At 50.9% G+C, this 26,064-nt stretch overlaps 3 protein-coding genes across 4 annotated transcripts in view; 1 reads left to right on the forward strand and 2 right to left on the reverse strand.

Moving 5' to 3' along the window:
* Positions 1–7,477, forward strand: part of TMEM163 (transmembrane protein 163) — a 259,583-nt gene extending 252,106 nt beyond the window's left edge. The window contains exons 7-8 of the mRNA XM_050751007.1: positions 5,070–5,211; positions 6,471–7,477. Of these exons, the coding sequence (XP_050606964.1) occupies positions 5,070–5,211; positions 6,471–6,531 (203 nt within the window). The 3' untranslated portion in view covers positions 6,532–7,477. The remainder of the gene's footprint in view (positions 1–5,069; positions 5,212–6,470) is intronic.
* Positions 1–26,064, reverse strand: part of RAB3GAP1 (RAB3 GTPase activating protein catalytic subunit 1) — a 1,043,110-nt gene that overhangs the window by 710,762 nt on the left and 306,284 nt on the right. The gene's annotated exons all lie outside the window — the stretch shown is intronic.
* Positions 8,583–26,064, reverse strand: part of MGAT5 (alpha-1,6-mannosylglycoprotein 6-beta-N-acetylglucosaminyltransferase) — a 338,870-nt gene continuing 321,388 nt past the window's right edge. For both annotated transcript variants that reach the window (XM_050750979.1, XM_050750980.1), the window contains exons 16-17: positions 21,635–21,792; positions 8,583–14,892 (exon numbers count right to left, since the gene is read on the reverse strand). In XM_050750979.1, the coding sequence (XP_050606936.1) occupies positions 14,694–14,892; positions 21,635–21,792 (357 nt within the window). In that variant the 3' untranslated portion in view covers positions 8,583–14,693. The remainder of the gene's footprint in view (positions 14,893–21,634; positions 21,793–26,064) is intronic.

Genomic DNA, 26,064 nt, shown 5'->3' on the forward strand with positions numbered 1-26,064 from the left:
GAGTGGGCCCTAGCCAGGGGTTTGGGTTGGGACCTCCAGCTGCCTTAGAGGTCCCTTTACAAGGCTCTGAGGGCCACTCTGGCCCAGCCCTGTAGGGATGCAGAGTGGAGGCCTGGCTGGCCTCGGCTTCCCTCTGCCGCGTATGCTGCCCACCTTCCCTTCCATGTCTCCTTACCTAGAACAGGAGGGAAGGGCAGGAAGCCCTAGGGTAGGCAGTGTGGGTCTGAACAGCTTTCTGGGCTCCCGGTGGTGAGTCCACAGCGGCAAGCTTCTCGGCCGGTTCCCAGGCAGGCTGTGAAGCCCCTCTGGCTGGCACATCTGTGGGACCTTGATCCACCTCACTGAGGTTGGGGTGCAGGCAGCCTCACTCGCTGGACACCTGGCTGTGGAGCCAGCAGTCAGAGCCCCAGCAGGAGTCCCTGACCCCGCCCTGCCCATGACCCATGGGGCTTGGCCCCCTCCTTGCAACACTGGCTCTGTGACTTGGTGGGTGCTGTTTCCTAACATTGTAGATATTCCAGATACACGATCTCGGTCTAGGCTTCACTGTTCTAGCTTCCACCGTGTTATATGGTGTTCAGAGGAGAACAACAGTGAGGCTGCTTTTCTCATGAACAACTTCTGACTTTGATTTCGCGCACACGAATCCTCCACACCCATAAGCAGTATTTCCATCATACTTGTGAACCAGGGAGGCGGTCGTTACAAGGAAAAGAGGGGGGTTTGGGTGAAAACTGTCTCACAATCAGGCGAAGAGTGGAGAAGAGCCGTCCTCCAGGCGGAAGGAGTCCGAGTGAGGAAGGGGCATGGGGGGGTCCCTTCCTCAGAAATCGGGGACAGAGCATGGCGGGGCTTGAGGTCTACGGTGGGATGTGGGATATTTTATCAAATGTTGAAACAGGTAGGGCGACATGAGTGCTATTTTCTGCGGAGCCCTCTGGTCATCGGTGGTGGGGAGCAGAGTGGAGGGAGCTGGGAGCTGAGCAGGGGGAGGCCCGGGGAGAGGAAGGGATGGCAGCTCAGATGGGGTGAGGGAGAGGGTTTGGGAAGTGGTGGGGTAGGTATAGAATGAGCAGCGCGGGGATGAATCGGCTGAGTGGGTTTGATGAGAGCAGAGGCAGTGCCCCCTCCCCCGAGCCTGTTCCCAGGAGGCCCTGTGCTCTGTGGCCCTGCCGTCCCCTGTTAGGTGGGTGTGTTGCTGGCAAAACACGCAGGAGGAATTATACCCTCCTGCTAATTGTACTGTCTGGGATCTGGGCTTCTTCCATTCATTGATTGGCAGAACTAGGGAGCGATCTGTATTTATCTTCTCTCTGTTCTTTCCTCACTTTTGAAGGTGGGTGGGCAGGATGGGGTCAGGGAGCCATGGCTGTCGTGAACCTTGGGGGTTCCCTGTGGCTGCCAGCTAGGCTGCGGCATAGCCAAGCATCCCCTCTGTGGGAGAGGGCGGCCTCCCCTGTCACCTGGCGGCGGCTGGGTCCCAAGCTGGAGCCAGGCTGAAGTGGGCCAGGCTGATGCTGCTGGCTCCCTTTGTCGCTGGGGTGTCCTTATAGCTGGGAGGCAGCTCTTTGGGGAAAGGGACAGCAGGGTGTGGTCGATGGAGACCCTGTGCGGTGCAGTGAATCTGGTCTCATCTGGTTTGTGGCTTTGGATGTTGTCATTCATGGGTTTGTTGCTATTGGGACTGGGCTGAAGCTTGCTGTGTATTAGGGTAATGTGATTTCGTACAACAAACACATACTACAAATCAGACAGGAAGAGCATGAGAGGGCACCAGGGGAGCGCTCTGGATGAGGGGCACAGCTTCAGTCCTGTGGGAACAGCTGGGGCGAATCTGGAAGCCCCTCTGAAACAGGGGCCTGCTCTCTTCTCCTGCTCACAACCAGTTCTCAAATACCCCATCTATGACAATCTTTCAAGCACACAAGAAACTTTTAAATTAGAATATTCTGTGTACAATGAATGTGTTTAACTACACAGATCCTGATCCAGTTGGCAAAGCCAGACTGGTGGAGCTCTAATCAGGGTGGCCTTAGCCATCATTTTGTGCCATTGTATGCTCCTAAACTGATAACAGCATTTCTTCATTAGAGCGGATCTGTGGTTGCAACTGTGGGGACAGGGCCAAGTTTGTGGGGCTGGCACTGCAGAGGGGAGTGACGGCAGGGCCTGCCTGCTGCGCTGGTGGGGGCTGGGGGCTCAGAGCTCTTCATGTGGAACGACGGACTGGGAAGGTCCTGACATTTGGAGCAAAGGTGGTGGGTGGCCACGGACTCGGTCCCTATTCTCCGTGTGCTTGATCCAGCATCCTCAGGCAGACTCTCAAGAAATGAAGCTGAAATGAGTCAGGCTCTGTCATCACAAAAGTGAGCCGAGCCAGGCAGGGCAGTCTCCTCCTAGAAGATGCAGCGAACAGGTGACCCTGCCACCAGCCTCTCAGCTGTGGGGCATCAGGGAGCACCTGGCGGACCTGTTGTCAGGAAGGGCAAGCTGGGCCGGCCTTGGTGCTGGCTGGCAGAGCGGGTGACTTGGTGGAGCTGAGTGGACATCTAGTGGCTGTCTGGGGAACCTCACGCTTTTGCCTCTTTGAGCAGCACCTGGCTTGGGCTTCCTTCTCCTGGGGTGACTGTCTGCGGAAGCCGGGCAGGGGTGGCGCTCAGGCTGGGCCCTTGCCTGCCTGCCTACTTCCTCCTTCGTGTGGTCACTTGTTCATGCAGTGGTCATTTGCACCCCTGATGAATGCCGGGCCCTGTCCTGGGACTTCGAATACTGCAAGGAGAGACCAAGTTCCTGTCCTTAAGCTTAGGTTTCCAGTGAGAAGAGTGGGGCGGTTAAAATGGCAAAGCTAGCCTGTTAGCTGGAGGCAGAAGGGAGTGGTGGGTGGAGGGGAGGAAGTTTAGGGGCTGGGGGCTGAGGACAGGGCTGGGAGGGAGGCCCTGGGCGACGGTGACAAGCCCAGTGGCCCTGAGGGGCGGGCAGGGTGGCTGTCGCAGGGTCGTGTGGCTGGATGTGAGGGGTCTGGTGCGATTTGATCCCCTGATGGGGGCTTTCCTGCAGGAGATCCTGGCTGCTGCTCACTGACAGAGGGTCCCTCTGGCTGTGGCGGGGTCCAGGGAGGACCACAGGTGGCCGGGGCAGAGCAGGGATCAGCAGGGAGAGTGAGAATGAGTTGGGGGAGTAACATCTGGCGAGGGGCAGGTTGGTGGTGTAAGGGAAGACGGGCTCCTAGAATCTCGGCCTCTGGAGCTGGTGGCCCCATCTACGGAGCATGCGGCAGAGGACGAGGCGGTGCTCAGGGCTCTGTTGTGGCTGTGGTCAGTCTGAGATGCTTCCGTGAGGAGCCTGTGCCTGAGGGCAAAGGTCAGGACAAAAGCTGGGAATTGAGGGGAGCAGGGCTTATGGATTGGCAGAGGGCCAGCTCAGAGGACGGAGCCTGGGACACTCGGGGATGCAGGGGAGGACACAGCAAAGGGGACAGGAAGAGCCCCAGGGGGGTGTGAGGCTGGGGATGTGACCCCCACTGAAAAAGGGGCCTGTCACCACTGCAGGTAGCAGGATGAGGATGACTTTGACTTCGGGAAGGGCTGGGGGAGGAGGGAATCTGGGCAGAGGTGTGAGTGTGGAGGCAGCGGGCAGACTCTTCTGCGGGTTTTGTGAAGGCCAGTAGGAGATGGGGGAGGCGCGGGGTCCAAGAAGAGTTCAATGGGGATGGGAAGGTGGGTTAATTCCAGTAGGAACAATCCGATCCAATCTGGGAAGGAGGAAGGGAGGAGCATCGCAAGAACCAAGCCCTTTGAGGTGGGCAGGGGAGCAGGGCACTGTAGGAACAGTTACAGGTGGGTGGTGGATGTGGTGTGGGGAATATGAGGTATCTTTGACCAAACCTAGGTGTCCTGAGCACGTGGGAGAGAAGGGCATACTGCCAAGAGCGTCGCAGGGCACAGGCCAGTCCCTGGGGTGCTCTTGCAGGCCCGCGGTTCATCCTCCCTCCCTGTGAGCAGCCATTGCATCTCCGCCTTGGATCCTGAGTAGACAGATTTGCTCAGGTCACCCCTGCCCGGCAATCTTCCTCTGCCCCGGGGGAAGCCCAGCCTGGCGTGGAATGTTACGGGTCCACACAAATCTACCGGCAGGGCCTCCTTGGGCAGTGTGGATCTGGAGCTTCTTTTGGGGCCACCAGTGTGTTGGGGCAGGGGAGGAGCTGGTGTCCTTCACGGGGAGACCCTAGAAGCTACCCTAAGCCATTCTCTTCCTGTGTGGCCTTTGACAGCTCTGGTAAAGTAGAAGCAAGCTGGGAGCCCCAGTGGGCTGCTGTGTGAAAAGAGATGGCAGTCGCTATCTAGTAGCTCCAGTTCTGTTTTTATGGCCATTTCTCCAACCATGTAGCCAATATTTTGCAAAAAACTTAGCATAATACACTTTCCATTTCTCTTCTGGAGGGAAAGGAAAAAACCTCAGGTTACTTAGAGGAGACTCGGGAGGGAAAGGATGCAGGTTTGGGTAGATCCCAGTCCTTCTCAATCCTGATAACCCCCATCAATATATTTAACCTCATTCTTAGTTTTCTCATCGGAAAACAGGGATGATGATGATAGTGTGACGTCACACGATTGAGAAGGTTTATAGGTAACTGCACATCCTGAACGCCCAACTCGGAATCTGGCCCAGCAGACAGTCAGATATGAGTCCCCAAGTATTTGAATGTCTACTGTGAGCCCGGAACTGTCCTGGGGACTGTGGACTCAACAGAAAATCACACCCCTGCCCCTAGGAGGTTTGCGTTCTAGCGGGCATGGGCGAGACCAGCTATAAACCACACACGGCATCAGTGCCCGGAAGAGAAATAAAGCAGGTACAGGATGATGGGGGTGACGGCTCTATTCTGGGAGGTATCTGGTGACATTTGAGCAGAGACTTGATGGGCCCAGGTGGTGGCTATCACTCGTGAGAGCTTTGGGCACCATTCCTTCCAGCACATGCTCCAGTTATGTGGAGACAGGACTGGCATTTGGGTAATTTTCTGGGATTGCTTGGCACTGCCATCTAGCCTCTCTCTGCTTCCTTTGCAGGGTTTAACTCCCTTGTGGGCGGCGTGATGGGCTTCTCCATTCTTCTGAGTGCCGAAGTGTTCAAGCATGACTCGGCGGTCTGGTACCTGGACGGCAGCATAGGCGTTCTGATCGGCCTCACCATATTTGCCTATGGGGTCAAGTAGGTTCTTGTGCTTTCCTCTTTGCTTTCCTGGCAGCTAGGAGTGCCCCTTCTCCACCCACCTTCCCCAGCCAGGAAATGACAGAAGGCTTCTGAAGTTCACGTTTTATACCCGTGCCCCTCCTGAGCCTGACCAGTGTCAGGTGACTGGAAAAGCACCCAGCAGGGGTCAGATATCCTTGGGGCTGGCACGGAAGTGAGGCAAGGACAAGAGATATCAGGCCTTTAAGCCACAAAGGCACTCCTTGACTTCTGTCTGATGCCTTTAGGACTCTTTGTGTCCTGACATCTGTGCTCCTTCCTCTCTCACAGTCTTCACGATGCCCCAGGGAAGCACCTCTGTGTGGTTTCCTCACACGGGGAGCCCCTCCTGCCACGAGTGGGGGATGTGACCGTGTGCTGGCCAGGGGCTGCTTCCCTAGCCTTAGAGAACTTCTTGCAAAAGGGGACTAGTCAGTGCAGAAAGGCCCTGCTGGCATCACTGATGCGGGCTTCAGCACCCAGGCTGGAGCTAGCCTTTCAGAGAACCATTTCTGAAGGGTGCTGTGCTTTTAAATGTTAAAATGCTTCCATCGCTCAAGGAAAGGTCGGATGGCTATCATCAAAAAGAGGGACAACTGCCAGCGTCGGTGAGGACGTGGCGGAAGTGGAGCCCTCCTCCATGGCTGTGGGAATGGACCATGGTGCTGCCAGAACTCGGAGTTACCGTTTGCCCCAGCACTTCCAGTCCTTGGTATACACTGCCGGAGGATGGAAACAAACCTCCACACTGAAAGTTGTCCAGGAAATTCACAGCAGAGTTATTCACAATAGGCAAAATGCAGAAACAACCCACTTGTCCATTAACAGATGAATGGATAAATGTGGTAGATCTCTATGCAGCAGACTCTCATTCAGCCCCCCAGAAGGAATGAAGCGCTGTTATACTCGCTCCAACATAGATGAACCTCAAATGTTATGAAGGAAGTCACAAAAGGTCACATGTTTGATTGTTTATATAAAATATCAATAGGCAAATCCACAGAGGCCGGAAGGAGGGTACGGCTCGTTAGCGTGGGGAGGAGGGGGAGTGAATGCTACAGGGGGCATGGGGTTTCTGAGATAACACAAATTGATGAATATACTAAAAACCACCCAGTCACATAGGGTGAACTTTATGGTATGTGAATTATCTCAGAAAAAAGAAAATGAAAATATGCTTCCCCAAGCTCTCCAGCCCCGTGCCGTGGAGGTGACCTTGTCTGTCTTCATCTTTGCAGACTCCTCATCGACATGGTGCCGAGGGTGAGGCAGACACGTCACTACGAGATGTTTGAGTGAAGGGGGCCAGCGTCCGCATGAGACCATCGAGATGAGAAGTTTCCACATAGGCAAAGGGTGCCAATATTTAACTGAACATCTGGTTTCTTTTTGGAAGTTTTCTTTCACATGGTTTGTCATTACAAGACAAGGTCTGCCCAGCCAGGTGGATCTACCTTGCCCCCATCACCTGCCGCCCCCATCAAACATGTTAGGACAATGCCCATGGGGGGACCTGCTTCCCCGTCTCCAGCTGGGACTGGCGTTTTCAATTCTCTGGAGTGTGATGGTTTTCATGGGTAGGATGAGACCTTTGGCAGAGAGGTCTCCAGTGGTGCTCTGAGCCTGCGCTACATAGGACTGAGCAGACCCACCTCCTCCAGCTTGGGTGGCCCCGCCACTCCTGGTTCCAAGTATCTCCTCTCCTGGCAGGTCTTAAGGGAAGATTGTACCCCTCACCCTTTACATACCCAGAATCATCAGTATGTCACTTCCTAATTTCTACCAGTGTATCTCATTAGTTTCATACTGTTTTACTAATCTTAAATCTAAACAGATTTGCTCAAAAGGAGACCATTCTATTTTTTAAAGTACTTAGTGATATACGTATAAGCTTTGCATGGACGAATTAAATAAGCACATGACCCTTTCTTGTACACTCAGAACCTGAACATCCATGTGAAAACTGGATCCATTTTTGAGAGATGTGAAAGTTTATTTGTAATAAATAATTAGAATCTATCCGTATATGCATATATCTATATGCTGTGTTAAGTGGTAATGGTACATTACAGTCTGTGGAGATGGTTCACTCCCTCTGTAAGGAACAAGACGTTCTCAGCTGATGTCATGGTAGGTTTAGATTCTGTAGTGTTCCCCAACCTGTACCGTTCTGTACCTCTCACACCACTGCTTGCCCAGGCAGTAGTGGCTGACCAATAAAGACCTTTACCTGTTTTGTATAGCACGGGAAGGCAATCTTTGGGGGTTGTCACCATGCGGCACCAACACATGGGAGGTTTTCCACTGTGGCTGAAGGATGTGGGAGGGGGCGCTTGTGCCTAGGGGGACTGAGCGTGGAGACCCTGATGGACTGTGGTGCAGGCTGCCCTCTCTGACCACTCAGGTAGGGGCCGCACACTCACCTGGCACCTGGAGCTGAGGGACAGCTGCGCCCAGGCCTTGTTCCAGCTGTGGGGTCCTGTCGGCCCTCCATGCTGGTGAAGGGAAGGGAGTTTGTTCTGTGAGGTCATGGAACCTCGGTCCAGTACCATGCTTTCAGGTGGCTTCTCCAGCAGTACTGAGGAATACGTCAATGGATGTTAATATGTAACATGAACTAAAGCAAGTTCGGGAAGTGTAGGATCCTTTGTTTCTCTTCCGCTGGTTTTCTCGTGTCTACTGTACATCGTGGAAGCACAGGGAGGGGAAGCTACACTGGTCGCGTTGCCTAAACGCAGGTACTTGGCTTTCCCTTGTGTTCTAACATGCTATGTGAACTGCGTGGGGTCTCTGTTTTGGGCAGTAGCCAGGAAGCCTGCCTGCTTCAGAGGCCATGCAGATGAGGGCCAATGTCACCTGCAGACAAACTGTTGGGTGGGGCATGGACTAGACCTTCCCTGTCTCCAAGGCATCTGCCTAACCAACTGCTCATGGCTCACTGCTTCCTGGCTCAAAAGCTGCTCTTGAGGGAGAAATCGATTCCAGGTCCAATGGACGCTGGTGCTCAGCCCCTTATAGGGCCATTAGCTCATTCTTAAAGATTTTTCTCAAAATCTTAGCAGTTCACTTTCTAATTGACTTTCCTTCTAGGGGAAGGCAGCGCAAGGAGAGTGCCCTAACATGCGCAGTGGTGGATGTGATATGAGGAAAATACACAGTAGTAAAACCTTCCCCTTTCCACTCCTTACATACACCTTCCTGTCTTCCTAGCAGCAGTTTCAACAGTGTGCTGCAAACCGTGAAAGGCAGCTGGGGGAAGTTGTGTGTTGGGGATGTGCCTAGACAGCAGCTCAGCTTTGTTCTGGAGGTGACCCTGCATGCACCCACCCCCCAAAAATCACTTCCACCTGTCACACAAGAAAAGTTTATTGAAAAATAAAGTTCTCCCTAGTTTTCTCTACAACAGTGGAAAACAAAGCAGTGCTCTCTATGCCAGTACAGTACATTTGGACAGCGACACCTTGTTTGCAGAACCCTGCATTACTTAACCCCAGAAGTGAACGATAGAAAATGGCTGTAACCAGGATCTGTTTGAAGACACAGATGCAAATGGCCATTAGCTTAAAGACATCAAGGTTGTGACAGCAACTGCAGTGGAAGGGACGTCACCATCTCCTTTGGCATCAACTATTATGCTATTAAAACTTGGGTAGGACAGTGAGCAAAATGCTTCCCAAGTTTGCTCCCTCTCAGCTTTGGCAGACATGAAGCTGCTCTGAGGTTCCTGACCTACTGTCCTGAGAGGCATTTAGACCTCCAGCACCACAGATCCTTTGAGCACCACCCCTTCCTCGCCATCCTCCATCAACAGTGGCCCTGCCCACCACATAAGCATAGGGTTCTCCAGCTGTGGGGTCAGGGTGGCAGCGAGGGAGTATTTTAAGGCTCCACAAAATCTGGGCTAGAGAGATGCTTTGCAGATGGGAAATTGCAATCACTTCATCCATAGGACGAGACTGCTGATTTGGCTGAAGAGAATCCAAAGGAATTTGAAAAAGACACCAAACTCCAGCAAATTCAACCTGCAGTCTATCCAGAGTTGTGCCAAGACAGGGCAGGAGATAAAACTTTCAATCCACTGGGGAGGTAAGAGGCCAAATCCTCTCCCAAAACAAAAAGCAAACCAATATTTAGGTGATTTGGGAAAACATCATTCAATCATGAGCAGCCTCTAGGAGCTGTTCTGGGAGGCCAAAATCCCTGCCCTGTTGCCCCCAGCTGGCAGGGTGGGGTTGGTTTTCTCTGGCATGAGGCCAGGGAATAACCTTTAATTTGATGGATACATGCAGAGCTAACCAGCCTGGGAGTCCCATCCCTGAGGACAGGAGGGGCCACCCCAGCCTGTAGGGGCGGCAAAGGGACCTGCCTGGGGAATGCGTAAGTTCGATTGGTCCCCCTTAACGCAGAAAAGCCTCCCTTACTGCATTCAAAGGAATACTGTTAACTTTGACTCAAGAGGTGCAGTCTGCCAGATAACCCATTTTAATTTCTAGCTCAAAAATGTTCCTTGAGAAAAACCCTTGGAATGTTCTGAAAGACATCAGTGGAGTAAGGTCCGGTATGTTGCTAGCCAAAGGTCACCTTTACCCTTTCCAGCTGGAGTTCATAAATTCTTGCAGCCTTATTTCCTTGAGGGCTGAAGTCTGGCATATTTTCAAACCAGTGCATTCAAGAATACAGTAAAATCCCAACCAGCAGGGTAGGCCGAGAACTGGGCTACTCTAAACCAGTAATTCCTACAATATTCAATCAACTTGGAATCATGTTTTCATGTAGGTATTTTTGAATCAATAGGAAGGGAATGAGCTCAGCTCTTTATTTCTCAAGTTTTAGGAAACACTAATAACAATATTTAACATTTACTAGGGCTTACTATGTGCCAAGCACTGTGCTAAACACTGAATCCTCACAAAACCCTACGTGCTATAAGAAAGCTAGGGTGATTTTTTTCTGCATTCCAGACTCTACAACTAATTTGGTCTTTTGCTATAAAAACTTGGTCTCCCACTTTTTGTTGAAGCCAACAAGAATCACAGGAACTCACCCTCAGCTTCATGAAACTCTCAGCTTCCTAAATGAGCAGGAATCGATTTATGTCCATCTGTCTACTCACATGAAGATGCTCTGCAGCCCCACAGGGATGGATGGGGTTAGAATAAAGCCAATATGGAAATGACAATACTTTTAAATAAATAAAATAATCCAGGCTTAGGATAGTAACACATACAACAGAGCCTGTCGTTAACAAAATAGATTTTTTTTTTTTTAAATCAAGAATTTTTGGCCAGAGGTGAGGGTGGCAATGTCTAATTATATACACAAGCTAGGTAAACCACCTTGGAGAAATGGGGTGGCCACCGGGGTCTGCTCTAAAAGGCACGTACCTACCTATAGACATATAGTTTCAGTCCAACACGTCATACTGATGTCACCCCTGCCAGTGAGTTGAACTGGCCTTGGGGAAGCTCATTATTCACCTTCATTAAGTCTTGCGTTCACTAAAGAAACAAAAGAGGTGCACGTTCTCTCCCTGTCATGATGCTGAAGTATTTCTTCTCCAAGCAGGGCCTTGAACTTTGTGGATGCACCTGCTCACATGCTTCTGCCTCAGCCACACCTCAGCAAGTGCGTGGGTGGCAGGGAACACAGGCCGGTTGACACACTGGCAACCAGCAGTCCCAAGGTAGACCGGAAGGTATGGCAGAATCCAGCCCTTTCTTGAGGTTCTCAAGGCTTCACACCCTCCGCTGCGGGTGGAAGTGCACATGCATACACGCTATGGCCTGGCCGGGTGGCTGCAGGGAGCTTCTGGTGTCCAGCCTGAACAGCTACAGTGACTCAAGAACATGTCCTGTCTCCTAGCTGGAGGAGTCTGCTATTGCCCTTCAACAGCATCCAGAGTCCAAAAACCCCAAAGAAAAGTGAAAAGGCACATCAAGGAAACAAATTATCACCAAAGAAACTAATATCTCCAAACGCACAACAAACACACAAAAAAGCAAACTGTAATGAGCAGTGACAAAAACCCAGTCCAAGCAAAAATGAAAAAAAGCATCTCCATTTATACATGTGCAAATCAAACTGCGTACACCAAATAAATGAGGTGTTTACTGGCATTCAAAGAAGTCTTTTTGCTCCTCAAAGTATTTACCTTTCAATGGAAAGCTTTCTCTTTTAGTAAATTAGATGTTTTCTCTCAAGTTTTTTAAGAGCTTAGGATCACAATGGGGAAAATAATCCAAAAAAACAGGCAAGACATTATAGCGCAGAAAAACATTAATCATAACTTAGGATTTCTCTCCCCATGGAACTGTTATCAGCTATAAATCGGTTTAGGATTCTATCAAGATCAGCAATGGCAAAACCTCCACAGGCTCCCAGCCCACAGTCAGGGGCACCTTCCTCTCCTCTTCCACGCAGGGCAGATGGAAGCCCCCTCCCCAGTTTCCTCTTCAGGATCACTGACCAGACCTGGGTCAAGTCTGAGGAGGCCTGGGAGTCAGAACACATTCAGGGGTCACTGACTCTTCAGATAATGCCCTAAACAATTGGAGTGTGGGCCTGTTTGCTCCCAGAACAGCTGCCCTGCCGGTGGAACTCCGGCACGCTTCCAGCCAACACTGGACTGGGGGCACGAAAGAGGGACTTTTTTTTTTTAGATGGAGTCTCGCTCTGTCCCCCAGGCTGGAGTGCAGTGGCGCGATCTCGGCTCACTGCAAGCTCCGCCTCCCGGGTTCACGCCATTCTCCTGCCTCAGCCTCCCGAGTAGCTGGGATCTCCTGACCGCGTGATCTGCCCGCCTCGGCCTCCCAAAGTGCTGGGATTACAAGCGTGAGCCACTGCGCCCAGACGAAAGAGGGATTTTTAAATGGCAGAAAGGTGCTCTTCTGGGCTGCCTGACCCAGGCGGGGGGTGGGAGTCGTGACTTGGAGAAGGGGAAGGTAGGGAGGCCTTGAACTTAGGGACAGTCAGCAAATGATCCCTGCAGCTTTTGGAACACAAGGCAGGGCTAAGGTTACTTTTCAGCTTCCTTGCTTAAGTAGCAGCGGCTAAGTGGGTTAAACTTTGCTCGGCCTACAGGCTCCCCCTGTTGGTCAGATGCTTGCATTGACATCGTCAGTGTTCAATGCTCCTGGAAGAGCCCAGGAGAGGGCGGCACTGGCCCAGGGGTTGCAGGGCTGGAACTCTAGCAAATTCCCACACCCTAGGGTACAGCCAAGATGCCCATTCACAAGGAAAAAGTTCTTCCTCACAGCAAGGATGCCAGTCATCTGCCCTCCTATTGCAGGAAACTGCCCTTGCTTTAAGCTTAAAGAAATGCACAGGCTCGTACACACACACACACACACACACACACACACATTAAAGAAATGCACAGGCTCGTACACACACACACACACACACATTAAAGAAATGCACAGGCTCGTACACACACACACACACACACACACACACACATTAAAGAAATGCACAGGCTCGTGTACACACACACACACACACACACACACACACACACACACACACACACACCAAGGTTTCCTTTGGACTTCTGCCCTTCTTCCTAGGCCCAAGCAGAGGCTTTTCTCAGCTAGGTCTGGAGGCGTCCCTGTGATGATGCTCAGGGCAGAGGCCTCCCCATGGTACTCTCCCTGGCAGATGTTCTTAGGGGCCACCTAAGGAGTGGAGGTGGCTCCGGGTACCCCCCTCTCTCCTCCACTCTCTTAGACTGGAGGTATGATTCAGACCCACTGAGCCCCTGGGATCTCAGTGGGCCTAAGAAAAAAGGCTGGCTGCATATTTGTGTAGCAACTGAGAAAGAAGCAGAATGTAACTTTCCAGACTTAAAGGCCCCACACTTACTCTAGTCCTCATGAAGTAGAATTCCTTTCTCTCACATCTGAAGGCCACCAGCCATTAAGCCTTGCCCATCACTTCTGCCCAGCAGAGGGCTCCACCGGGCTACCCTCTGTTAGCAGGCAGGGTGCTTGGAAGCCCTGGCGCAGAGCACATCATTGAGCGACTGAAGTGCCCAGCAGGGGCCAAGTGGATGATGCCAACTGCTCACATTAGGCAGAAGGGGGCTCACTCGCATCAGCATGGAGATGTCAGGGGCTTTCCAGAAACTTACAGACTTGTACAGAACATGGCAGCAATGATTCGGTGGGGTGGGGACTTACACAAAGGCAGAGCATGGGGGGTCCAGGGTTTGGAAGGTGAGGTCCAGTGTGTCTGACCAGGTCAACCTGCTGACTGATTATTCAACAAGTCAGAGTGATCCTGCCTGAAGGAAATGCCAGCACCAGATTCCCTCCTTTGCGAGTTACACCCTCAGGGAAGCAGCCAGGACAGGGCACTGCATTCATCCTGAGCTGCCCCTGCTTCCCCAGCAGACATCAAGAGCCCCCTTCCCTGGACTTTGGTGCCATCAGAGGGGACACAACACAAGCCCACCTGTCAGGAGCCCAGCTCTGGTCGTGCTACACGTTCTTAAGGACCAAGTTCACTCCTGTCCACATCTTGGCTCAAAGACAATCCTCTCCAAGTCCATGAGCAGTGTGTGTCCTTCATCTCTACTTTCCTCCTCATAGCAGGGCTGGAGGGAGGGTGAGTTTACCAGAAACTCCAAAATCCCTCAATCCCGTATTTCTTTCCCAAAGGGATTCTAAAATAAATTATGGCCAAGGTATGTGTCTGGTCATGGGGAGATGGAGGAAAGGGGCCTCATCTCCTTTTTAGTCCCTGGCTGGGCTCTCTGGACAATACAGGCACGTCCCCCCGACTGAAGCAGCCCATGCTCTAGGTGCCATCTATGACAATGCCCTGGGGAGTTCGGCTGTGCTTCCAAAACAAAAGTTTCTTTTGCTCTGCTGCCATCCGTTTTGAGCTGCCAAGTCCCCATGGCTGTCCCTGAACACACCACCAGTCCCATGGCACATGGTCTCTCTCCTGCACCCTGCCCAAAGCAGACAGAACAGTATAGTGAAGGTGGATGATTAACAGTGGAAATAAAAGAAGCCTGTGATCAATCCCTCCTCTCCCTCCCGTGGTCCCCTCCCTCCCACCCGAATAAATAAGTTAATGGGTTTAGGAATGTTCCCATTCAAAGTTCTTTCCCATCAGCTCAATTCCTTCTGTTTTGCTTTAAAGGACTCTTGAGACTTTCTTTTGCCCTGGAGCAGCTGCAGTGACAGTCTTCCCACAGTTGCTCCTTGAGAAACAGAAATGACATTGTGCCAGGGACAAGCCAGGCTCCTGGCCTGACATATGCTCTCGTTTTGTTTTGGTGAAGACTCCACTGGGTTGCTTGGAGTGCAGCAAGGGCAATACCACATCAGAACCTTCTACCAAAAAGTTCAGGCTCTTGCCAGAGTCCCTGGATTACTTCTGTCCCTGGCCCTGCCTGATGGGGCTGGGGCCACTGTCTTCCCCAGCAGCATGGTGCAGGGCTGAGCAGGTAGCTGCTATAGGCAGTCTTTGCAGAGAGCCACCTGGCCCTTGATGAAGTCCCGGCAGGGGCAGACCCTCTGGTGCCTGGGGTGGGCGCCTGCACAGCTGAAGAGCAGGAGATCACCTTGAAACACACAGTGCTTATTCTTGGGGTCAAAGGAGGGCACCAGGATGTCCTTGGCCAGCTCTGAGCTTTGGCAGGTTACCTTGTACCTGAAGAGGAAGAGAAAGGCACAAGGGTTGGTGATGAAGGGACAAAGCCTGTCCTCGTCACTGGCCCTGTGAGCCCCCATCTTGAGGCATGGTGGGATGTTCAGTTGTCTTGTCCTGCTTTAGAAATGAAATGGTGCCCACCCTCTGCGTCTGCAATCCTCCACCTCTAGGCATCTAGACTCAGGAAGGCATGCGTGCACCAGGGAGTGTGTGCAGGGGTGTGTGTTTGAGGCTGCTCAGTGAAGCTTTGTCTGCAATGGAGAAAAACTGGAAACAACCCAAATACTCACCAAGCAGGGAATGGCCAAATAAATCATGGCCCTTCTGTGCTTTTAGAGTTCCCTGCAGCCACTGAAAAAGAATGAGGGAGAAGAGAGGAGCAGGAGAGTCACCCTGGGGAAAGGTGAGTCCCAGAATGGGAAGCACAGAGCCATCAGCCCGCGGTGTGCACGTGAGAGGTGAAGGCTGCAAGTTGAGACAGCTACATGCCAATGCCTTAGCAATGGCTGCTTCCAAGAAGTGAGAATGGGGCAAAGCTAAGCATTATTTACATGTGTTTTTTTTTTTTTTTTTTTTTAAGTATGTTTAACTTTTTAATTAAAGGCTTAAAAAAATTCCCGTTATATGGCCTTAGCCTCTTGCTGGAAAGCAATCAGACAGAAGGTGCTGTCCCGGGGCATCGCCTCCCTGGGTCTTTGCAGCCACCCTTCAGCCATGGCAATGGTAACCCCAGTTAGAGCAGGTGAACTGAGGCTTCAGGATGTGCAGAGAAGGCCTGAATGCAGGCCCTGTCTCCCCAGTCCTGCACTCTTGCTCCTCTGCCATCTTCTCCCAGCAGCTGAGTGGTCTCAGGCTGTGGAGCCTGGTGGCTTTGCTTCCTTTGGCTGGGACCACTGCTTGGGGGGCCAAGGATATTCTGATGTTTCCATTCCCAACAGTTTTGGCCTCTTATCTCATATCTTTCCCTCCAACTTGGGATGATTGCCCCCATCCACCTTGGTTCCCGAAGGAGGCGGTGGCCTCACCTGGTGTCCTGCATGAATGCTAGGTGGGAACCCATGCTGTACCTGAGACCAGAGGTGGTGGTGTCAGGGGGCCGGGCAGACCTGGGTTTGAGTCCTGGCTTTGTCTCTTAGGAGCTGTGTGGCCCTGGACAAATGAGTAAGCCATTTTGTGGCTCAGATTCCCTTCCATAGAACGGGGATAAATAATCCTTTACTGCAGGAATTTAGTGCTTCTACAGCATATGGCAGAGTCAAGCTCTAAGTAAGTCGATAAATGGCAGCTATCATTATTAGGATAGTGGTCACTGTCATCATCACCCTGCCTTGGCAGACACCGGATGGACTATACCACCTCCCCTCTTGCTTGACCAGTGGTATGAATTTACACACCAACCATTTCTGTTTCACTTGGTTCATGGAAGTCTCATTTTTCTGCTGACATGGAGGGGATGAAGATGGGGAGCTTGAGGTTTCTCGTTGCCTCAGAGAGGCTTCCAGATGGGCTTGTATGTGTATGTATGCATATGTGTACATGAGCATGTGTGTAGAGCATGTTTATGTACTTGTGTGTATTTGTGTGCGTGCATGTGTATGCCTGTGTATGTGTGTGTAAAGCATCATTTTCTCTCGTACTCCTGCCCTGTCTTTCTCTAGCTAACCAACTGCCTGGGGCCTTCCTTCCCTTGCCAACATTAATCCTGCAATTCCCTGCACATCTGCTGGGGCTTCTGGTGAGATCTCCCAGGCTGTTAGCCTGGCTCCTGCTCAGTTGCAGCTGAAGCCCCAACTGCTTCTGGAACTCAGCATGTCACTGGTGCTCGGGCCTCCCTCCCCCAGAGCCTGCGGCGCCTCCTGCACATGTGAACTGCACCAGGAGCCCAGGCCTGCTCAGGAGAGCAGGACTCTTTTCTCTTGCTCCCACAGTCACCAGGAGAGTGCTGCAACTACCCTAAATACGCCACCACCCCTGCTCTTGATGCCAGCTGGGAGGTGATGCCCAGGGAGTTGAGGTCATGAATCATGAAGGGAGAGGGCAGGAAGTCGATTTTTATGGATTTCCTAAAAGGAAAAATGAGTCAGAGACTTGTAGCTACCAGGTCCTTCACAGAATTTCTCAACCGGACAACAAGAAGAAAAATATCTGGAACTCAATTCTGAATGACAAGTTTACATATGGAACATGGCCTTGGGATACAGGTTTATACTTATGACCTTTTTTTTAGGTGAATTACAGCAGCTGCTGTGGCTTTACTTAAACCATCTGCCGGCACACTGCTAACCAGAGCACAGGAATCTCTATGGCGACTCTCAGACCCCATGGCGAGGCGTGTCATTGTCAGGAGCCATGAAAAACCCTCCTGCCCGCTCCCTGGGTCACCTGGACTCAGGCTCTAGGCCACCATCTCCCAGGGCAGAAGCACACATGTGTGTGTGTGTCTGTGAGCAGGATTCAGCTAAGGCTGCAGCAGCAGAAGCCTGCCTGGGGTGATGCACAGAGACCACCGCAGACTGCTCAAGCAGCAGACACTTCACCAGGCCACAGGTACCTGACACCAGGCAGCTCCTCGAGGGTTCAACTGGTGGATGCGGCGCTGTGGAATGCAGGGCTCTAACCAACTCCCTGGCCCCAGTGTCTTCTAAGCCCCCTTCTAAGCTCTCCCTTTTACTGGCATGCATGTGCCCATCCTACAGCCCGGAGCAGTCAGGAAGGTGACTCCATTATCCTTGCGAGCAAAGGTCATCAGTGAGGAAAAGCAGCTTTCCCCAGTCGCTAGAACACATGGAGACCAAACAGCCTCTGCAGCCCAGGATCCTCAGTCCCTAGGTGGTCCCTGCCTTTCCACGGGGTGCATGGTGCTGTGTCTGCCTCTCTGTCCCTGCAATGTCTGTCTCACAAACACCCACATCCTCCTGCTCAGAGACCCCACCGCAGTGTGCCATCTTCCTTTCTTCCTAGTATCTTACAGGATGGGAGTTAAAGTTTCTGGGCTCATCAGGTCTCAGTTTACAATTTATAGCTCTTGAAGAATAAGAAGAGGCAAAGCCCCCTCCAGTGGGGCTGGTCACACTTCCTCACCTGAAGTCAGGCAATGAGCTGAGAAGTCACCAGTCCCTTCCTGACACAGATCTATAATACACAGGACAGGATGCACTGGACAGGAGGCGAGTGCTGCTGTCTCACCTGCTGCTCCTGCCCCTCCCTCCTGCCCCTTCCCTAGAGTGCCTTCCCTCCCTCAGCCCCCTCTCAAGAGGGCTCTGTTCCTTCTGGCTCTGCCTCGCCAGGCCCCACCTGGCAAAGACTCCACTGGGATGCTCTCAGTGCAGCAGGAGCAATACCAAATCAGAACCTTCTACCAAAAAGTTCAGGGTCTTGCCAGAGTCCCTGGATGACTTCTACCCTTGGCCCTGCCTGATGGGGCTGGGGCCACTGTCTTCCCCAGCAACAGGGTGCGGGGCTGAACAGGTGGCCTACGAAGGGTCACCTTCCCTCTCTCAGGTAACAAAGCACTCACAGTCTAGACCGTACTGCTTGTAATTCTTCGCATAGAACAACCCCAGTTGCCAGTAATTTAACATTTTAGAAGAAACAACTTTAAGAGGTAGCAAAATTACAAACTGGGCAGGAACACATGGCCCTGTGTATGGAACTGAGGTCCTCTCCACTGGGCCACACTGGAATGGACCCTGGCACTTCCTGGAGCCTCCATCTTCCAGTCCCTACCCCAGTCTGGGAGGAGACTTGTCCAGAGGATGTGGGTCACACGTGAATCATGCGTGCTCTGTGGTGGCCTCTTTAGTGCTTAACTGTGCCCTTGCACCCTGCATGCACAAGAACCCGAGGCTGGTTTCCTGAATGGCCCTGATTCAAGACAACACAGGACACTCCAAAGGGTTCCCCTGATGTGATATACTAAAGTCATACTCTAGAGTAAGGACAGGGGGTTCTTAAACGCTATGGATACCCAAAGACTGAAAAAGGAACTTAAGCTTAGCTCAAAGCAGGCTCCAAGTTGGAGATACAAAGGCAGTACTGGCTTGCAGGAACTGCTAATTGCTAATTGGCTATGAATATGGATGGGCCAGGATCACCTCCACACTGAGCAGGCACTCAATAGACTGCCAGATAGCTGGGGTTTTATAACATTATCAGTATTTACAAATGCATGAACAAGTTATTCAGCAGGGTTCTTATGTTCAGAGAATTAATTTCAGATGGCTTTATTGCAAAATTAGCATTCATTCCAGCCTCCTGCTAAGCCCTGATCTCTACAGTGGGGTAGGGGGTGGGGGTGGGGTCAAGTGATCCCATGGCACAGGGCCTGGCCTCAGGACAGTCCCATGCCAAGCCCTTTTGCTCCCATGAACTCTGCATGGATATGGAGGTGGGGAGGGGCCAGGGCTGGGGTTGGCTTATCCGTCTTGGCTCAGTGGCCTTGGGCCTACTCCACTGCCCAAAGCTCTCTGGAAGAAAGGGGTGTTTTACTCTGTCTTTGGCAAGGGCTGTTCATTATCTTACCCATCACCTAGGATATCCCCATTTTACAGATGAGAAAACTAGCAGAAGCGAGGGAAGTGGCCATTTGCTCTTTCTCCTTCCTGCCTTCCCTGACCTGGACCCTGGCCTGGAGGTGGCCTGCCTTTGTAGGGCCCCGTGCTACTTCTAGCTAGAACCTAAGCAGAGTCCCTGGGCCAAGAGCCCTGACTCCTGCCTGGCCAGGAAGGAAGCCGTGCTGTTCAGGAGTCCTATTTGGTCCCATTGCCAGGATGCCGCTTCTCATATCTCTTCTTCCAGAAGTGGGCTTATACAGACAGTCCCTAGTCTGTAAATAGTGAGTTCTGACTTCTGATGCAGAGAGACTCAGGGTTCTCAAGAAGCCACCTTGCTCCAAGAGCTATATGCAAAAGGAGCGAGTGGAAAGCCCCTCAGAATCCTACAATTCAAGATGTGCGCTGTGGAACTGGAAGCTTCTGGACCATCACAGGCTTTCCAGACATCCCGGACCACCACCCCCTCCCTAAAGCTTGCCTGGTGGCAGAGCAGGGTGCTGCCCCGAGTCCCCACTTTTGGCCTATGCTTTTGTTTTCATGGTGTAATCAGGGCAGCTTCTGTGCCTGGGTCTTCTCATAAAAAGAACAGGAAAAAAATAGCATCACCAGGGCCGAGTACAGTGGCTCACACTTGTAATCCCAGCATTTTGGGAGGCCTAGTGGGGTAGATCACCTAAGGCCAGGAGTTTGAGACCAGCCTGGCCAACATGGTAAAACCCTGTCTCTACTAAAAATACAAAAATTAGCTGGGCGTGGTGGCGTGCAGTTATAGTCCCAGCTATTTGGCAGGCTGAGGTATGAGAATTGCTTGAACCTGGGAGGTGGAGGTTACAGTGAGCCAAGTTCACGCCACTGCACTCCAGCCTAGGCAAAAGAGTGAGACCCTGTCTCAAAAAAAAAAAAAAAAAAAAAAAAAAAAAAAAGCATAGCTCACACCCCTACTCATGAGAGCTTCCCTGCAGCAGGCAGGACACAAGAGGCCACACACTCTCCCTACAAAGGGTTTTACACCACATTTACGGATAAGACGACTCACAGGAAACAGGCCAACTCAGACCATGGTGCACAAATAACAACAGTGGCCAACAGCACTAACAGGCGTGAAGCCAGAATAGGGATAGGTGAGCCCTGAGCCCCAGGTCCACTCCACTTCCTAAACATCCTCTTCAAGCCTGGAATGGTATACCTGCTAGATTGAATATCTGGAGTTGGGAGAGCAGGGTCTTATTATTTCTGGGCTAGTCTCTTGGAGAAAACACCTAATCATAGCTACTAAGGTGGTGGGTGGGTGGGGAGGCTAGAAAATTATGTAATATGTGGACCATGGTGGGGTGTGATAAACATGGAGAGAATGGATTCAGGCCTGTCAAGGGTCATGGGTGAGAGGTCAGAAGAAACCTCAGATGGAAATTTGGGAACTGCAAATGCCCAACTGAAAATGTCAATGCAAAGGGAAAGGAAAGGCGTCACTAAGTAATGTAAGCACAAGGTAAGAAATTCCAGGAAGGCGCCTCCCCTGTGCAGCCCTGCGCCAGCATTCCCAGTGGCGCACTCACCTCATTACCAAGGGACCCCGCAGACTCAGGTCTGCTGGGGCCTGAGATGTACCATGTGTCAGTGACCTAGAAGAAACTGCAAAAGAGAATAGGCCGCAGGAGAAGGCTGCTCTTGGAAATTGTTGTGGGCAGTTTTGTGCCAGCTCCTTCTCCATGTTTCTCATTCCTTTCTGACTCCAGGGTTGAACAATGTCACTAGCCACCAGCCCCCTGCACTGCTCAGAGTCTGCTGGGGGCCTGGCTGCCAGCAGGGGTCTGAAGAGCTGATCCATCTACGCCTGTGACTCTGTGCCCACCTCTACTTCCACTGTTCTTGGGGTCAACATTAGCAAGCTGAACACCTCCCACAATCTTCAAACCCAGATACAGTTTTATTTATGCAAATACAACACCCCCATTCCAATTCTAAACACATCATCACGCCAGGTGACTTCATCTCACCCAACAGGAACAGTAACAACACTGGGCTAACTCTCAGGGGATCCTGCTGCAACATATTCCCCTCCCACACCTTATCCCCACAGCCCAGTAGCTTGGAAGTGGAAACCTGTACCTCTCACCTGACTACCCCACAAGGCCAGATGGAGTCTAGGGGCTCAGTCCCCATCCCCACCCCCACCCCAGGGCACTTACTTCAGCATGTCCTTGTCCTTGTTGAGGTGCTGGAAGAAAGAGGGCTCGCAGATGAGCTGGCTCTCCTGGCACACCTGCTTGCAGGACTGCCCGGGCTCAGCAAGCTTGACCTGCAGGGCACTGAGGGGCGGCCACATCACTTGCCCATGGCAGAAGTCCTAGAATGACAATGAAGCCATCAGCCACAGCGCCAAGGATACAGCTGGGGATCCCCAGCTCTGCCAACCACCCTGGCAATGGGAGGCGGCACACTGGGAGAGCACAGGGACGGGGAAGAGTTGGGAGCCACATGGATGGGCTGGGTTGGGGCTCAGCTGGAATATACCTTCAGGCCAAATCTTGACCTCTCTAACCACCAGCTTACTCAACCTCAAGATGGGAACCAAGAGCACTGCCTTCCACAAAGGGCTCCAGGATGAGAGGTCATACTTGTGATGAGCTTGGTACCACGCCTGCCCATGAAGGGTGGCTATTCTCAATCATCACCATCGACACTTTGAAGCCAGGCTATTTAGAGCCTCTGCTCTTCAAGGCCCATCTTCAGACAAGCCTCCACCAGCTGGTCTGTTCCCTTCTCTGATTCCAAATGCACTGTGTCTACCCTATCTTGGCAGTTACCTAATATGACATTGTTTCATGAGCGCTACTTTTATCTCAATGGCAAGGTTCTGACGCTCTGAGGTGAAGATCATGCCAAGGAAGACTGCAGACACTTCTGATACCACCTCATATCGTGCTATGTCCTCGGTAGGGACTTAGTGCTGGTTGGTTGAAAACAAGTACAGTAAGTCCTCACTTAGTGTCGTGAATAGTCTCTCAGAAACTGCAACGTTAAGCGAAATGACAAAATAAACCAATTTTACAACAGGCTAATTGATATTAATAAAGAGTTAATTTTCTATGGCACATTTCTTGTCAAAAAACATCACCAAACTTCTAAATAAAGACCCAAAACACTTCTAATATTAAACATTGAAACAAATGTGAGCTATACATACATTTAAGAAAGACAAATGTAAGTAAGATAAATTACTCAATTTTTGGTGAATCAGTAACAGCAGTTGTAGTGGTGGTGGGTTCAATCGAGTAATACACATTCGCGAAGTGAAAATTGTAAGGCGTGCCTCCTCCCACCTCGTAATTCACTATCAATCAATCACTAACATGGCACCGCAATCAGGCCTGCCTCCACCAGCTGGTCTGTTCCCTTCTCTCTGATTTCTTGCATGTGTATGATTATCGTAGACTTTATGAAGCTTTTATTGTACAATAATTTGTATCGATTCATTTGTTTTCGAACCCTGTTATTCCAGCTCAGGGTCGAGGGTGGCTGAAGCCTGTACCAGCAGCTCAGGGTGCCAGGTGGGAAGCAGCCCTGGACGGAACACGGTTCCATCTCAGGGTGCATTCATATACACCCCCACTCACTCATGCTGGGACCATGTAGGCACGCCAGTTCACCTCAGGTGCCCAGCTCGGGGATGTGAGAGAAAATCAGAGTCCTTGAAGAACACCCATGAAGACACAGGGAGAATGGGCCGACTCCACACAGACAGTGGGCCCGGCCAGGAATCAACTTTCTTCATTTGCAACATTATAGCAAAATGACATTATTTGAGGATCTTCTGTACAACATTTCATATATTCAAGAACTGGAGAAATAGTCTAAGTAGCATATGATAGGATGAGCAGGAATATGGCACCCCCTACCAGGAACATGTGTTAAGTGCTCCGAGTTGGGCAGAGCCAGTTGACCCTGGGATCTAGAGGGAGTAGAGGAAACCAGCAGGTCTAAGGAGGACTCGGGGGTTAGGAGAGGGTTGGAGGACTGCCCCTGAGAAGTAACATGGAGTACCAGCACCAGGAGTGGTAAGGAAATGTACTTTTCAATGTGTGTCCTTCTGGAGTATCCTACTTTTTCTCACATTTCCTTTCCAGATCTGTGTGGAGGAGTTGATCAGTAATCTCAGGGCCCAGGGCTCCTAGCACTGGTGCAGGCGGAGGAAATGTTTCTGCCCCTCCCTTGTCTGTCATGTAGAATGCCACCACAGGGATATGAGGGTCTCACGCTACCAAGCGGGTCCCTTGGCATGGAGGTGGGTGTGGCACCAGAACAGAGGCTGGCCCAGAGCTGCATCCAGAGGGCATACTGTTGCCATTTTTCTTTTAACCTTGTGCTTGTATATATACTTTTTTGAGACAGAGTCTTGTGCTGTCACCCAGGCTGGAGTACAGTGGCACAATCTCTGTTTCCTGCCACCTCCGCCTCCTGGGTTCACGCAATTCTCCTGCCTCAGCTTCCCGAGTAGCTGGAACTACAGGTGTGCACCACCACACCCAGCTAATTTTTGTATTTTTAGTAGAGACGAGGTTTTGCCTTGTTGGCCAGGCTGGTCTTGAACTCCTGACCTCAGGTGATCTGCCCACCTTGACCTCCCAAAGTGCTGGGATTACAGGTGTGAGCCACCGTGCCCAGCCTTGTGTTACTTTCAATGAGCCAAAAGACAGTTAGAAAGAACAAAGCAAAACCCACCCAAGGCTCTGTGGGCAGCTGGCCTTGAGAGCACATCCTGCCTCTTGCTTTTACCAGCTATGTAACCTTTGAGCCTTGAAGAGCAGAGGCTCTAAATAGTCTGGTTGCAAATTGTCGATGGTGATGATTGAGAATAGCCACCTATTTGGGCAAAATACCTAACAGTCTGAAGACTTAGTTTCCTCATGAGAAACTAAGATGATGATACTGATGATTTCTTAGGGTTATTGCTTCTTCCTATCTCCTTGAAGGAGGAAATGCTGAGAAAGGCATTGCCAGCTGAGAAAGGCAACTGTAGGTTACTACTGGGTTACTTGGTGCTAGCTTCTCTTATAGTCTCCTTAAATCAAGGATCCTGATTCCATCAAGGCAGGCAAACCCACTGCTGCCCTCCACTCACGTGTTCCTATGATAAGCGGACTCGACTACTCCAGCCTGAGTGAGTTTTGGTGGTTAATGAGCAAAATGCTTCACCAAAGAGTAGGCAGGAAACCTAGAACTTGGATTCCTATCAGCTGCAAACAGAATTCCAGGAAGGTCTAATCATTCAGAGATGAAAAGAAACACATTGGATTATTGAGGGATATTAGGATGCAGCTTACTCTTCTGAAAATGATGCACAGTGGGTGAATGGGTAAGCAGAGTGTCCCAGGACCCATACAGCCATGGGCACCACCACAGACAGACAACTGGACAGGAAGGCCCTCAAATGACTCCTTATATTCATGGTGATTTTGAGCACAATCCAGGCCCCTGTTAAGCCTGGATTGTGGCAAGATAACTTGAGTCTGAATGCTGCTACTAAGGCTGACAGCGTGACTGCACAGACTTGTGGGACCCTGAATGGGGACACAGTGATCACTGGTGGCTGTTGCTTTCTTAGGTGACAGGAAACCTACTGGCTAGCCTTTGACACTCTGCCCATCCCATCGGGACAGTTGTCATCAGACAGGAAGAATGAAAGCACACAGTGATCAATGGAGTTACTGATGATCAGCGCTGAGTGAGGACATGGGCATTTGGAAAAGGTGAAGTGTTTTTTGGTTGTTTTTCTGGTTGGCTAATGCAAGCAACCTTGTTTATATAGTTTGAATATCCCTTATCTGAAATGCTTAGGATGAGAAGTGTTTGGATTTTTTCAGATTTTGGAATATTTACATATAATAAGCTATCTTTGGCATGAGAGTCAAATCTCAACATAAAATTCATTTATGTTTCATATAGATCTTAAACATGGAGGCTAAAGGTAATTTTATACAATATTTTAAATACATTTGTGCATTAAACAAAGTTAAAGTACTATTATGTGTGAAATGTTCCATGGTAGTGTCATATTGGTACTCAAAAAGTTTCAGATCTTGGAGCATTTTGGATTTTCAGATTAGGGATACTCAATCTATAATTCTTTTTTTTTGAGACGGAGTCTCGCTGTGTCGCCCAGGCTGGAGTACAGTGGCATGATCTTTGTTCACTGCAACCTCCCTCTCCCAGGTTCAAGCAATTTTCCTGCCTCAGTCTCCTGAGTACCTGGGATTACAGGTGCATGCCATCACGCCCAGCTAATTTTTGTATTTTTAGTAAAGACAGGGTTTTGCCATGTTGGCCAGGCTGATCTTGAACTCCTAGCCTCAGGGGATTCGCTTGCCTCAGCCTCCCAAAGTGCTGGGATTACAGATGTGAGCCACCATGCCAGCCCACTCAACCTGTAATTCTTTAGGAGCAGTTGGATAACTTCTGCAGCCTTTATATTTTATAATAGAGAGACTTCTAAATCCACATACACCAAGTCATGCGACTGAACAGAAAGAAGCCAAGTGGGAATGTTTCTCTCTGCGTCTTGGATTTGGCTTGACCCAGTCCTGATTAGGCTGGGGAAATGAAGATCCACGAAGGCTGA

This window comes from Macaca thibetana, chromosome 12 (genome assembly GCF_024542745.1).
Source record: "Macaca thibetana thibetana isolate TM-01 chromosome 12, ASM2454274v1, whole genome shotgun sequence".
Lineage (NCBI taxonomy): Eukaryota > Metazoa > Chordata > Mammalia > Primates > Cercopithecidae > Macaca > Macaca thibetana.